This window comes from Paramisgurnus dabryanus, chromosome 15, assembly GCF_030506205.2.
Source record: "Paramisgurnus dabryanus chromosome 15, PD_genome_1.1, whole genome shotgun sequence".
In the NCBI taxonomy this organism is placed as follows: Eukaryota; Metazoa; Chordata; class Actinopteri; order Cypriniformes; family Cobitidae; genus Paramisgurnus; species Paramisgurnus dabryanus.
Window position 1 is genome coordinate 13,015,441 of NC_133351.1, and position 14,422 is coordinate 13,029,862.

A 14,422-nucleotide genomic window follows, 5' to 3' on the forward strand; every position below is an offset into this window, starting at 1 on the left:
TAACTCTCGCGAGAAAACTTTTCCCGGTTACCTGAAGAAACGAGAGTTTGATTCAAAGAGTATTACACTTTGTATGAACGATACTAACCAAAACAAAACTCACCCCAGACAACAGGTACAGTAATGTTATCTAGCTGCATTTAATTTAGTAGACTTTGTCGATTAGAATTCGTTATTTTACATATATAATGAAATACTAGCGATGTTTACAGAGCTGCATCCGTTATGTGCGCTGCACTTGGTGAGTTAGCAACAGCAGCAAATCGGCTCGTGTCTCCAAACAAAACAATAACGCGCTTTTAAACCATTATTGTTTGTTATAAGGGTGGATGTGAGATTGAAAGACTTGACTAGAGAAATGTTTGCAGTGTGTTCCTCGTTTTCAGGATACGCAGTGGTGGGATGTGGTCTAGTGATGTTTACTACGGTAAAGATAGTGTACGATAAAGTATCTTTACCATGGTAACAGCAGTTGTGTATATTGATCATGTAATCATAATTAATATGGGACATTCAACAAATAACTTGATACTAGCTTGTACACAAAGATTAAATAACCAAGTTAGCAGTGTTTACAGTAGTGACAGTGGAGGCCAGTCTCAAGTTAAAAGTGTTTATAGTAACGTTAGTAATTGTTACTTTTTTATATGAATGAGCTTTACTTACTATGAAGCATTACATTATGTAAGCTGGTATATTATTAGTAAGAACAAACATAATAGCATTAAAATGTGTTATATGCTTAATACCCCACATACCTAATGCATAAGAAATCTGCTGATTTTTGTATATTTTTACTGACGTGTAGGTGGCGAATTGGTTTCGGAGTTAAATAATTATTGCAGATTAATTTCTTTTACATGTTATTTCTGTAGTGTATGTTTCATATTGCTTGATTTTGGCACAGAGTTGAACATTTTACTGTCTTAACTTCTATCCAGGTCATTTTTGGGGGAATCCTGGCTGCATGTATCAATCAGAAATGACATCGCCACAAACACTTCAGCCGGTCCTGAAGATGAAGGTTGATGAGCTCTTCCTCTTTTGGTTGAGTGAGCCAAGCACTCAGGCAATGCTAAAAGACTACCTCAACAAGATCAAGAACGGAGAAGAAATAGAAGTGAGCCAAGGGGATTTTAAAAGCAGGAACACTCTGGTGTTAACAGAAAACAACAACAACCATGCATTAAAAATTAATGCGACAGAGAGAATGTCTGCGGCCCTTGGTGCACCGTTCAGCCCCCCCTCAGCAACGCTGCCCTCTGTGAGTGGCGGAAATAATAGAGCGGGACTGAACGCTAGGGCCCTACGCCGCTCTGTCAGCACTAGGAAGGTAATGTATTTTTGGTCAGCAGCACTGTGTTTATATTGCGCCACGCCACCCAAAATATAGCTGATCTGCTTTTTTATTATCTTACAGCTAGACTCTTTTATTCGAACCTGATCGAATGTTCTTCATGTGTTGTAGTCACATATGGAGGGAAAGCACATTTCAAATGCCTTTATTTAGACTATCAGTGATTGGGTTGTCCATAAACCAGATTCTCTAACTCCAATACAACTAATTGCTCCAACAATTAAGAACAAAAAAGTTTTGAGTAGACTACATCAAAAAGTAGCCCTCCAGATTGTTTTATCCATTGTGGTAGGTAGCTCTTGCCCAAAAAAAGGTTGGAGACCCCTGCTCTATACAATTAAAGCATACCAGTGGGGTGTGGTAAATGTTAGTATGTACCGGTATGTCATAATATCCATGTCAAACATTATAGGCCATTCATGTGCTTTATGAATCAAGTCTGAGCATTACATGTGTCAAGGAAGTGTTTGCCTGACACCTTTGTGTAACTGTAAACTGAGTAACCCCTGATTTAAACGTGATTTATCTGCTACGTTAGTTTAATATCCTGTTTGTTAGAACATATGAGACCCTATCATCAGCAGCTGGACATAATACATTTTACATATTAAAGTCCTTCACAAGAGGTTAGTTTTATTAACAGCTGGTTCCCAGTTGTACTATTCCCTCGTTTTGCCACAAGAGGATGCTGAATAGCTTTGACTGCTTCTGTGTAGTGTAGTTCTGCACTGGTTGGATGAGCTTTGTGGTATTTTCTCTAAAGAAATACTGTTTATCTGTTCCTGAGCCCGAAGTGGGTGAATCTGAATGGTGTCAATCTCTAAAATGGTAGTGCCCCTGTCATCATGCCTGAGTGTTTGTCCAGATATGCCAACAGATTTAGCTCCTGGGGTTTACGTGGCTCTTGAGCCTATTCGATGGATTTTTAAAGCTAATCTTACATTATAGGGTGCCTACACTCCAGTATTGAAGTGTAAATAAAATGACTATTAACAATATCTTATTGGCCCAATGAGAGCGAGATGATATCAGCAGGGTTTTTCAAAATATAATGATGATGCATCCCTGGTAATGTAAAGAATAAGATTATGATTTGAAATAGTTGATGCCGTTAAATACATGTAATGTATCTAATGTAGACACATCAATATAGAAACCATGAGCAATTACATTACATTGCAGTGTTAAAAGGGTCCTTTTGCTAAGTCTTGGTTTTGCGGTCTACTAGAATAGCTAATATTGATAGACCATACTATCGTATATCGACGGTATTCCGCCATATGACCGATAGCGTGCTTTCATGACGATAGTTTGTGAAAGTTATTATTTTTATCATAGTTTCACATTAACATGCACATTGCGTGCTTTTCCTCGCATGAGAGGCTATGTAGGCTTCACTTTGCGCGAGAGAGCTTGTAACGTGCGCAGGTTCCTTCTCATACGCACCTGGACTTGTAATGCGTGCATCTTGGACTCTTGTTCGGACCTGAATGCATGCGGCGTGGACTCCTTGTAGCACCTGAACTTGTAATGCGCATGACTCTGACTCTTCCTCACACATGAGCTTGTAATACGCTGCTATAGGTTGTTAAGTTTAAACCCAGCAAGTGTGTCGTTCCCCCTCCCTGGCACGCAGGAAATTTTTAGAGCACCTGGGCTTTAATGACGCACTCGGATTAATGCCATCTTTTTTAGGAAGGTTGTGACAGTGTTGCCCTTACAGTAAATCACCTTATTTTTTTAATGTTTAAAAATAAACAAATAAATGAGTAAACTATTGCCTCACCACCCGATACTATCCTGTCCCGGCGCTCTCACAGGCTGACGATAGGACAATCTCACAATGGGGCAGTTTGCCCAACACTAGTTTGAATGAGTTGTTTGTTGTAGTTCTGCAATAATAGGACAGCTTTAACATTTACATGCTTGTAGTTTGTTCCACTATGTCAGGGGTAGGCAACGTCGGTCCTGCAGATTTGAGTTCCAACCCTGATAAAACCTTGTCTACCTGTAGTTTTTATTTAACTCTTTAGACCTTGATTAGTTGTTCAGGTGGGCTTGATTAAAGCTGAAGCTAAACTCTGCAAGACATCAGCACTCCAGGACTGACATTGCTACCCCTGCACTATGTACTGTAACAAGTCAACAATATTTTCTCTTGCCACATATAAAAAATCCCATATCATCCTTTCAGTCCCTCACCCAATAAATGCAGACCTAAATCTGTTTTGAAGTTTGAGGGAGGACTATATTGAAAAATCTAAAAACCAGAAACTACATGGATTACAGCAAAGCTTTTTCTTTCTGCAAACAGAAAAAACATCTGTTTGCAGTGAATGTAAATCATGAGTAAGGACATTATCTGACTGGTGTGATGTCTTACTGTAAAATGCTAAGCAGATGTGTGGAGGCTTTGATTTCTATGTCCAGTTATACTCCGAAGCTTTGGTGATCCCAAGCGCTGTTCAGAGGATGAAACAACTGTTGGATATTTTATATTTTCTGGCATGTATAATCAGCATGTGCCCACAACTTGTCACGATGTATTAAAGGGATTGTCATCCCATGTGCTCTATTTTAAGAGGCCTCAAGGAATTCCAGAATACAAATAGATTCTCCAAAGTATTAGTTAAAAATTCAATTAACGTCATGCTGATGCTGTTACGAACAACTGGTCCAACTTTGACACAGGACGCAGATAAAGATAGCCTTGGTGCCCTTGTGTGGGAATTAACTGCTGAGAATTTGGCTTCCACTTCATAGGCAGTTTGCATATTTTTGCAAAGTGTAACACAAGTACGCGTATACTTCGTTAGATGCTGTTAATTGTCAAAATTTTTGGGTGTTGGTCATAAGTGGTTTCTGTTTGCAAGGTCAGAGGTCATTAAAGAACCTTATTGAGAATATAGGTCACAATTAAATTTGTTGTATTCTACCTATTATATCAGAACCATAAAGTGAACTAACTATAGTTCTGGTACTTTGCCTACTTGGTTAATGTTTTCTGTTAGAAGGGGGGTGGTTCCAGCTTCTCTTTTTTTTAAAATGTATTTCGTTGCACATAACAATTGCGCCTCATGGTTTTTCAAGCCCATTTGTTTCTAACGACACAAATTTTTATATGTTTAGCATGTTGAAATCCCAAATTTTCTCCCAAACAGTTTTGTACACTGTTCATTACAGTATACGGCCATGACACAAATTGCAGTCTGATGAAATGGGCCCCAAGACATTACTGAAAGTGATGCAGTCCAATCACAACTTGCATTTTTGGCACATTTGTGTGTAGTTGTTGCTGGATTGAAAGTGCTAAATTTTTTGTTCTTGGACTAGGTTTTCATTATCAATCATTGATGTTAATTTTTATTATTCAGGTTATTGTGCTCACCTTGTAATTTCATGCATTTCTGCAGCAGTACTTATTCAAGTCTAGTTATGTGTCGAAATCAATATTTTTTTGTGCTCTGTGAAACTCATTTCTGCCTTGAAGTTACATTATGTGTTTGAAAAAAAAAAGAAAAATCTCTTGCACTTCATTTTGGTTCTCACATCACTAAATGGTATTCAGCTGTGCTGTGCATGAATTCAGTACTTTAAACTCATAGCCTGCCATCTGAACATTAATTTAGTAGTGTCTATATTTTTCTCCCCTCTAGCACTTGAATCTTTGCACGTGGTTATCCCCATTTTTGCCTTGCTGGTCAGCTTCTTGTCAAATAGTTGGCCCTCTTGTCTGGACACAGAGCTTTGTTTGGAAATTGGCACTGTCGGGACAGACAGCTGCCACCTCTTGTTTAGTCAAATCTTTTCCATGTCCTGTTAGTACCAGTTTACTCTGACAGTGGAGAGTTGTTTTTACATATAGCACACACGTTGAGCCAAATAGGGGAAAATATTGTTGGGGAAGATCTTTCCGCTGACAAGTTAATCAGCGACAGTACTTTGGCCCTTTAACTTTCCATATTTCTTTGATGGGCAAGAACAACACTTGCTGTTATCGAGAATGAAGCTTATCAAATGTGTGCAGTATCCTGCCATTGGACAACAACAGGACTTTGTTTTTACCAGTGCGAGTGGAAGAATGTGGACCTGATGATCTTGCATCTAAAAATACTTATTTAAGCCACGCGTTTTTGCACCAGTTTGTTTGTTAGATGCTCTGGCTCCAAGCCTTCTGTGCATTTTCTTATACTTTTATGGTAGATCAGATGTCACTAAAGTCTGCAACTGTTAATCCAATTAGCTTTCAAAACAACAATGGGCGCATGAGGCTTTTTAGATGCACTGTGCCGGGGCTGCGTTTCTTTGGATCTGCTCCGTTAGAGGGAATTGATGTAATGGCTGTCAGTCTGGGAACGGAAGTTTGCCAAAGGACTAAATATACATTTGTTACTTGGGGTTGCCCAAACACAGCATGTTAGGTCTTTTAATAGTCCTCGACTGCTTCAGCCACTATTCTTTGAATTCAACGCGTCCACACTCTACTACTGACTAGGGCTTGTCATCTATAATAAGCTATGGAATGGCTGGAAGCTGTAGCCTTGGAAAGCAAAATAAACAACCCATGGGGGGGTAATGCGTTTATTTTTCCACTTCATTCAGACCTTGTGGTCTGTTTTTTGCACAACATAGAGCACTACAGGTCCACATGATGGATTTCGATGAGCCATCTTTGGTTTGCTTTTGTAGATGGGAAGTCTGCTTGTCTAAGGGGCTGTTTGCACCTGGTATTAAAATGCGTTTTGGTTTCTAAATAAAGGGGTGTAAATTGTTTTGAGCTCATCCACTTTCTATCAAATGCATGCTCATGTGGCCAAATGTGTTTGAGCAGCCACAAAAGGCCGCCTACTGACCTAATGTGTAATGTGTCGAGCACAGTGTTTTTACATCGGTCCTGACTTCTAACGCGAACCCACAGTGTTTTTTACGTGGGCTTTAGGCTATAGTTTATAAAATTGAAGCAGCTGCTCTCAGTCTCTTTATTTGTTTCTTTTTGCATGAGCTTATTTTTAATCAATTGCTCTGTAATGTCTGAGAAAGCCCTTATATATAGATGTACAAAACATTGTGCTGCAGGTTAACTATCAAAATTAGCCATGGTACTGTGACATAATATTAGTGCTTGTTCGTTAACGACTCACCCATAGACCATCCCCTTGAAGCAATCAGGACAGAAATGCTCGAAAGTGGACCAAAGGGACGGATTAAAACACCAGGTGTGAACAGGAATGTGTCTGTCTCATCCACTTGTTATCCGAACGACTAAAACATCAAATCTTAATACAGACTCAAAATCCTTGAAACTTATTGGTTACGTTGAGATTGGATTAGACCACAGCAAATGGTTTTACACTTAATTTGAAAGATAATTCATTGTGGTTGACACAGTATAGCACATTTTCCAGTTTACAAAGTTGCATTGAAGCCGATCACAGACATGTTTGTTCTGCAAATGAATGCTGAATGCTAAACCTTTTCAGTTAATCTACTAACCTGTAATATTGTGGGAAATATTTATTTTTTCATTGTGTAAAGCCCCAGGTATAGTCTGTTTTTACATGTACACGAACGTACGTGCACAGTCAAGCGCACATTGCAAAGTATAGTTTATTTGACTTATACGTGTGCACAGACGTACGACGCATGTGCATTGCGACAAAATGCAATGCATCTCCTAGGCTACATACTACATTCTCCTGTATGCACATGTGCGACCTATGAATACAATATATGCAAGGTTTAAAAAATCCAACTTTGCGAATACAGTACGTCTGCACTCACCTGATGGCGACAATTGCGTCACGGCACTGTACACGGACCCCCGCACACACGGACCCCTGCAGTCTATACTGTTTTTACACAATGATGACGTGGCAACGTATGCGCAGTTTGCGCACGCATTTTGGCAACGGAAATATGGCAAGAATCAGCAGTGAAGCAACACCGCCAAAGAAAGTTATTTTGAGAAGTTGACTTTATCAACTTTTTCAACACAGCTACCAGATCCTTGTACTATAGACGGTTTCATCGGACGCACGTGCGCTGACGAGATACACGTCTGGATCCGAACTTTACTTCCGGTTTCATTTTTTAATGGTCTGACTAGTTGCTAAACTATCTCTTGAACAAATGCCTTGTTGAAAAAAACAAATGTTATGTTTTCCTAGGTAATCTATGTGTTGTTGTTTTTTCTTATTACACGGCTCTCTGGAATGCTTGATTCTGGTTGGTCAGTTGAGACATTTGCAGGTTCGTTCTTTTCAAATAATAACCGCTCCAAAGTAATAACGCATAGCCGGTACTACTTGTACGATTAAAATCGCTCCGCGCCAATAAAGATTACTGTTTGGCGCCATCTTGTGACAAACACTGGACAATCACAACATTTTGACATTAATTTTAACATGAAAAAAAAAACATTTAAACAGTGGATAGAAGAACGAACAACGACAAGACACAGAGAGCTTACTGAGACTGATCTTGACAAAATAGAGCATGACAGCTACGAAGCCAACACACAAAAAACGGGCATTAAAACTTCTCAAAGACTGGCTAAAAGAGAAAAAAATGGAGACAGACAAGTATGAAGCAGAGGATCTTAATAAGGTATTACGATCATTTTATGCATCTGTGCAAAGTTTCGCGGAAGGATAAAAATGTTAATTTAAAACAAATATGCCAATAAAATGTTTCAAATTCATATTCATGTCCAGTTTTTTTTCTTATGTGGCAAGTAGCCGTGTAATAAGCGGGATAATGTAGAGGCAGCCGGTAGTTATTGGGAAATAAGCCCCTTCAGTGTGATACAAGACCCTCCGCTTCGCGTCGGGTCCTGATCACACTGTCGGGGCTTATTTCCCGATTACTACCGGCTGCCTCTACATTATCCCTTACTTGTTATATATATAAACTATGTTTGTTTGAAGATTTTTATTATTTATTCGTAGCGGTGTTTACCGGAAGTTATGTGCGGACCACGACAGCCGCTTGTTTATGTTGTTACTGCTGAAACCGTCTATAGTGGAGTGGATAGAAGACGTTAGCAGATGGGCAAATATAAAGTGGCCAGATACATATACGTATATTAGTATACAATATTAGTGCAATCAAATGCAACAACCAGACATATTGATGTTGGGAAACCGTTTTGATAAACTTTCTGAGTTGCTAACACGTTAGAACCACTGGGGAACAACACCACTTCCGTTGCCAAAATGCGCATGCAGGCTATTTGATCATGTGGGCTATAAAAGGGTCTATACTTGTGCCTTAACCCTGACATTGGAGTTAAGCATTGCTGTTGTATCTTTATGGTGCAGAATCACAAAACAGGTTCATTATTCTTTATACAACCACTATAGGAACTGTGGAAAGGGCAGATCCACACCCTCTCTGACTGTCACATCTCCCCCCACCACCTCCAGCGCTCTCTCACAAACACCCTCGTCCTATCTCTCCAGTGACTTTTCAGGATAGAACTAAGTGACCTCTGCCAGCCACTATTGAATACATGGAGCAACAGGCAGGGCTGCAATTCGGGCCACTGCACGGCTGAGGGGAGCAGCTGCCGCTCACTATCTGTTTGCTAAAGACAGACAGAGGAGTGTCCTGTGGCGGGACGATCACGAATCGAGATTACCCTGACCCTGGGCTTCGTACTGTCCGTCACACTGGCTCCGTTAGCAGGCAGCAGCATGAGAATGAAGGAGATCTCTTTACGACAGGACCCTGACCTGAGTAAGGAGCTGGCCTTTCTGGCCCGTGGCTGCGACTTTGTGCTGCCTTCTCGTTTTAAAAAGAGGCTCAAAGCTTTCCAGCAAGGACAGGCAGGTTGTCTTAACTATTTTGTGTGAAATAGGCAGATTGCTTTTGTTTGCTTTTTGCTGATGCAGTGTGATGTTTGTGTTTGCATTAATTAGCCATTGTGTTGAACTAGGTTGTTTGTCCCTCTTATTACCACATTATAAGGCTTAACATTTGGATGCTCCTCCTAAAACCTGCAAAATACTTGGGGATTGAGCAAGAGCATCTGTCAGCCCTGTGCTGGAAGTCGATGATGGCCATTCCCTTTTATAGACATGGCTGACACTGGCTAGAGCAGGCAAGATTAAACAAGTTCATCTCTCACATTGAGAAGAATCTCTGCATGCTACATCAAAGTATGCAACGTTTTCCAATACTCGACTTTATATATGGTCCTGTAAAGATGTGCATTTAAAAGCAAACTTTGGACTCTTAGAAATGTATTATTATTATTATTATTATTATAACCTGCAAAGCTTAACATCACTCACTGTTATGCTTGGCTTTTAAAGTAAGATGAGCTAGCACAATGGCTTATGAGACAGAACAGAAGCAATGTGCATACAAGTAAACTCTCAGGATTCCTATTATGCATAATAAATGAAAATTAAAAGTTGCATAATGGCCTATTGTTATAAATGGGAAGATGGCTTTGACTTCATTAAAAATATATATAGCATGTAGGATGGTGTACTTTAATATGAAAGGTCTGCGCCAAGTTTGTTTGTAGCCTATTACACATACTCAAAGTATGCCTGGTCCTTGTGATATGGTTTACTCTATGTGCATGCACCACACAAACTTCATCTTGTGAGGTAAAGCGTCTTTGTCAAACTTTTGGAGTGTGAATCCCAGAAGTACAAATTGTTTTGTGTGCAAATTTTGTTAAGGCTTCATTCAAGCAATTGTTATCCATGTAAACTATTAGGGCTGGGCAAAAAAATCGATTAATTAAATTTTTTGATTAATTGTTTTTTTAAACGTGGTCGATTAAAAATCGATTCTCAAAGAGCAGAATCGATTTTTTTATATATTTATTTCTGCAAACATTGAACGGAGGAATGGAAGCATTTTAGGTTTCGCAAGCAAGATGTGTTGTGGCTTTTAATTAATTTTTATTAATTACCCACTTGTAAACTGCTGTTCACTGTTCTTTTTTATTAATATAGTATGTGTATTAAATCTATATTCATTGAGTTGAATTGAGAATCGAGTATAAAAACCTACCCGAGAACCGGAATCGAAAATTAAATCGAGAATCGGAATTGAATCGATTTGATAGCTTGTGAATCGAAATCAAATCGATCTGGAACATCTGAATCGATACCCAGCCCTATAAACTATATTACAGCTAAAGTAGACTAACATGGTCTTGCACCACTTTCAGGATGAGGAACGGTGTAAATGCAAAAAGGAATTCATTTTAGATGTGTCAGTTTGGTCATGTTTTAATGGTAACCCTATTATATAAAATCTGGTGAGATTTGTTTAAGCTTATTACTTTGTATTTTCTTTTACCAAAGAATACCATTCTTGCATGCATACACCCTTGAAACAATTTTATTGGTTGTGTTTTTTGCAGCAGTTTTGTAGTCTGAACTGCTGTTGCTTGCATCAAAGCACAATATTGAGTGTTTACAGTTTAATAGTATACAGTATTTGTTTATTATAATCTGATTTTCTCACCCACACTGCCCTGTAATAAAGTTGTATGAATATCTGCTATCATTTTGCAGTACCCAAACATGTGTATATGCATGGATTTTTTTCACTTCCTTGGGGATCCCTGTCAAATTTTCAAGGTCTGCCAGCTCTCCCAGGATAAAATTGTAGTACAGAGAAGGTTGAGGTAGCTAAAGTCTATGTGTTAATGTGTTTGTCTAATACTGAATTGCTAGTTGGATCTTGTTAAGTATGACATTGCTTATTTCAGAAATGTGGCTCTGATGGGTTTTTGTGTGTAAGTTCTAGGGGGTCAAGATCTTCACAGCTGCAGCCTGACACTTAAATAGTTGAGGTTTTATGTTACTCTGGGAAACTGATCCTTTGGAAAATTGGTAGTAAGAGGTGTATAACCACAAGTGTTTGGGTATGAAGAGTTCTGACATGCATTGTATGCTTTAAATGTAACTGATTGGACTTTAGGCTTTCTTGTAGCATACAGTAAAATATCAATAACTTGATTCTTTATTCAAGCTTTTGATGTTGGTCAGAGTTTGATCATTGTAGCACTTTTTAAAAGTAAACATTATGGCAAGCATTTAATGACCTGACTTTCTGTTTCATGCTTTTAATCCCCAGTGGTTAAACGGGTCATACATTACAGGACCTTGAACCTGCTTATTTTCTTTCTGTCTGTGTACGTTTTTCTGATGTTGTTTATTCAGGTAATCTATTCTGGTCAGTTATTTTTATAGCTCTCAATCCATCACAGTTGAGTAACTGATTTGACTATTTTAAATTGTTCCTATTAGAGCATGCTAGCAAAAATAGACAAAGCAAACAGCTTGCCATTGGCTGTCAAAATCTGCAGTGGTAAACTTGCTTTTAAATCCCCTCTGATAGTCCAAGTCTAAAATCATTCATACTGGTAATATATTGAAAGGCCCTTCTACTGCAACAGGTGAAATTATTATTATTATTATTAGCAGTAGTAGTATTTTTACTTTTCCACCAATCCACTTTAAAGGGCGCATCTTTATGTCAATTTTTACAAGATATAATATATATCTCAGGTGTGTCCAAAATATGTTTGTAAAGTTTCAGCTTAAAATACCACACAGATCATTTATTATAGAATGTCCAAAATGCCCCTATTTGGGTGGGAGCAAAAATTTTAGTTTTTTCCTGACTGTACCTTTAAATACAAATGAGCAGCTGCTCCTCACTCAGTTATCAACAACAATGAGATAATGCAGAATTAAGTCTGACTTTGCGTTCACATCAGACACGGAAGAGGCAACAATCACTGGTGATTTACATGTTAAGTCAATGCAAAGACGCGAATAAGCATCCTACAGCAGGGTATGCGCGAAAAAAGCATGCTGCGGCGCGGCCCGCGCAAATTGAGCGAGTTGAAAAATCAGAACTTTGGTGGATATTCGCGCCACATTAACCAATCAGGAGCTTGCTCTAGTAGTGACGTGATTACAGGAAGTGAGCGGAGTCGCAGAAGCCCCTCCCATGATGTGAATTTCCTTGTGAATGTTGTGAATAACTGGAAAAGCGAATGAAGCGAGTACACTCAAAATGTTCAAGTGTCCAACTACGCGCGTATAGCGCGTTTTTGCTACCTTTACCACGTCTGGAGTGAACGCACAGTGAGACAATGGTATCTCACTGTCTATGGTAATGAAGGAGTGTCACTGGCTGTGGGCAGGCCTTTATAAGTGTGACATCACATTAACAAGAGAATCAAAACAGCATGTCAAATGAGACTGCTTTTGTTTAATAGGGATTAAAAAAAACAATGGTGGATTTCAAAAACCGTGTAAAAGTGGATTTTGCATAATCAATTTTTTTCCTATGCACATTGTCATAGTATGAGACTCATGTCTAACTGTTGTTATTTCTGTATGTTTTTAGCAGGCACAGGCTAAGAAAGAAGAGCCCGTGACACCAGCCTTAAGTGAAAGCATTCCAAAGTTCTACTTTCCTCAAGGACAGCCCTCGGCCAATATCAACATTGACAATCTAATTTCCAAGATAGAAAAAACATTTTCCCAATTCCCAGATGAAAGGGTCACTATTAAAGACATGGGTCTAGTTGCCAAGGTAAGTGTGGTCTGTAACGTGCCACCTTGTAAACCTGCCACCTAGCAAATTGTTAATTTGTGTAATTAGCTCATAGCTTTACTGTTTACAACTTTGAGGGTTTTACTTTTCCTTTCGCCAATGGAAAACTATTACCACTGTTTATATGTTGAATTACTTATCATGAAAAGAAACTGTCTAGGTAAGCCATTTATGGTTCCTACAGCACATTTGAAAGATGTAATAAGAATATCTAAACACTTAACAGAACCCTTCATCATGCTGAATCGCTCTTTTTTTTTTTCTAAGAGAGAATGGTGATAGTGTTGAATTACTTGCGTTTCTCGACATCAGTGTTCAAAAACATCAACAACTAGTTGGTGTTCAAAATTGTTCAGAATTCAAAAAATTTTACTGAGCAGAAACCCCATAAAAGCAAGGTAACATTATTTCCAAACAAATTGAAGTATGGGTCTTGTCGGTGCACAAAAAAATCTTTTGAGTGAGCCAAGTGTTTTTCTTTTATAATGCACCATTAATGTTTGTTTTTATTAAAATAAAAAAGCTAGTGTTGTTAATCAGACAATTCTAATGTTGTCTCTGTGGTTGCAGGCCTGCGAGTGCCCACTTTATTGGAAAGCGCCATTGTTCCACTCTGCCGGAGGAGACAGGAGGGGATATGTGTCCGTTCACAAGTTCGTGGCAATGTGGAGAAAGTAAGACAATGGTTCTCTTTACAGCAGTCTCTCGCATTAACGTCTGCACTGGTCGATGGCTACACGCAATGCATTTTAACAAGGGTGCACTTGGGAGTTTTTTTATGAAGAGCTGACGTGCAGGGAGCTCTCTTAGCAATTTTGGGTAGTATGATTATGTTGTCCCAGAAAACTGCTTGATATTTTAGTTGCCCATGCAGAGCACTGTGATCAGGGAGTGACTCTCTTGGATCTACTAGTTGATTCAAATCATCATTCCACCTTTACCGCAGGCCATAATTGGCTGTAAATTGCGAATCCTCATTTTTAGACACGATTGATCCAATTCTGCATATTTTAAGTGTGGATTTATAGACCATATTGTTTTTTTGAAAGGGTGAAAGAGAGCCTAAACCATCTGCTACCTCCCCACAGAATGCTTCAGACCTGTCATGATGACGCATCCAAATTTCTTCACCTTCTGGCCAAACCTGGCTGCAATTATTTGGAACAAGAGGACTTTATTCCATTCATGCAGGTAGGGCTTGCTGTAACAGAGACCCACCACTGCGAACGCAACACAAACACCCACCCAGGTATAAACACAAACCACTGGAGCAATAATGATTTCGGAGTACATTTGCACTCATCATGCTTCATACGAATGTCCAGAAAATTAGTGTTATGATTGTGCACAGAAGTGCAGTCATATTCTTTGAGTCCTCTTAAGTAAACTGTGATTTGGCAAGCCGGTCATTTATATTCACACTGGCAGGATTGGCCAAGCCGCCCATGCAAACAGTTGCACAGTAGA

General features: G+C 39.0%; 1 protein-coding gene across 3 annotated transcripts in view; it reads left to right on the top strand.

The window, feature by feature from the left end:
* ppp2r3b (protein phosphatase 2, regulatory subunit B'', beta) overlaps positions 1-14,422 on the top strand; it is a 20,685-nt gene continuing 6,263 nt past the window's right edge. The window contains exons 1-5 of one of the 3 annotated variants that reach the window (XM_065251926.1): positions 1-115; positions 942-1,333; positions 12,746-12,934; positions 13,526-13,629; positions 14,044-14,146. In XM_065251926.1, coding sequence (XP_065107998.1) covers positions 968-1,333; positions 12,746-12,934; positions 13,526-13,629; positions 14,044-14,146 — 762 coding nt within the window. In that variant the 5' untranslated portion in view covers positions 1-115; positions 942-967. Of the gene's footprint in view, positions 116-941; positions 1,334-8,782; positions 9,188-12,745; positions 12,935-13,525; positions 13,630-14,043; positions 14,147-14,422 lie in introns of those variants that run through there. The other 2 variants (XM_065251927.2, XM_065251928.2) reach the window with 2 other exon arrangements.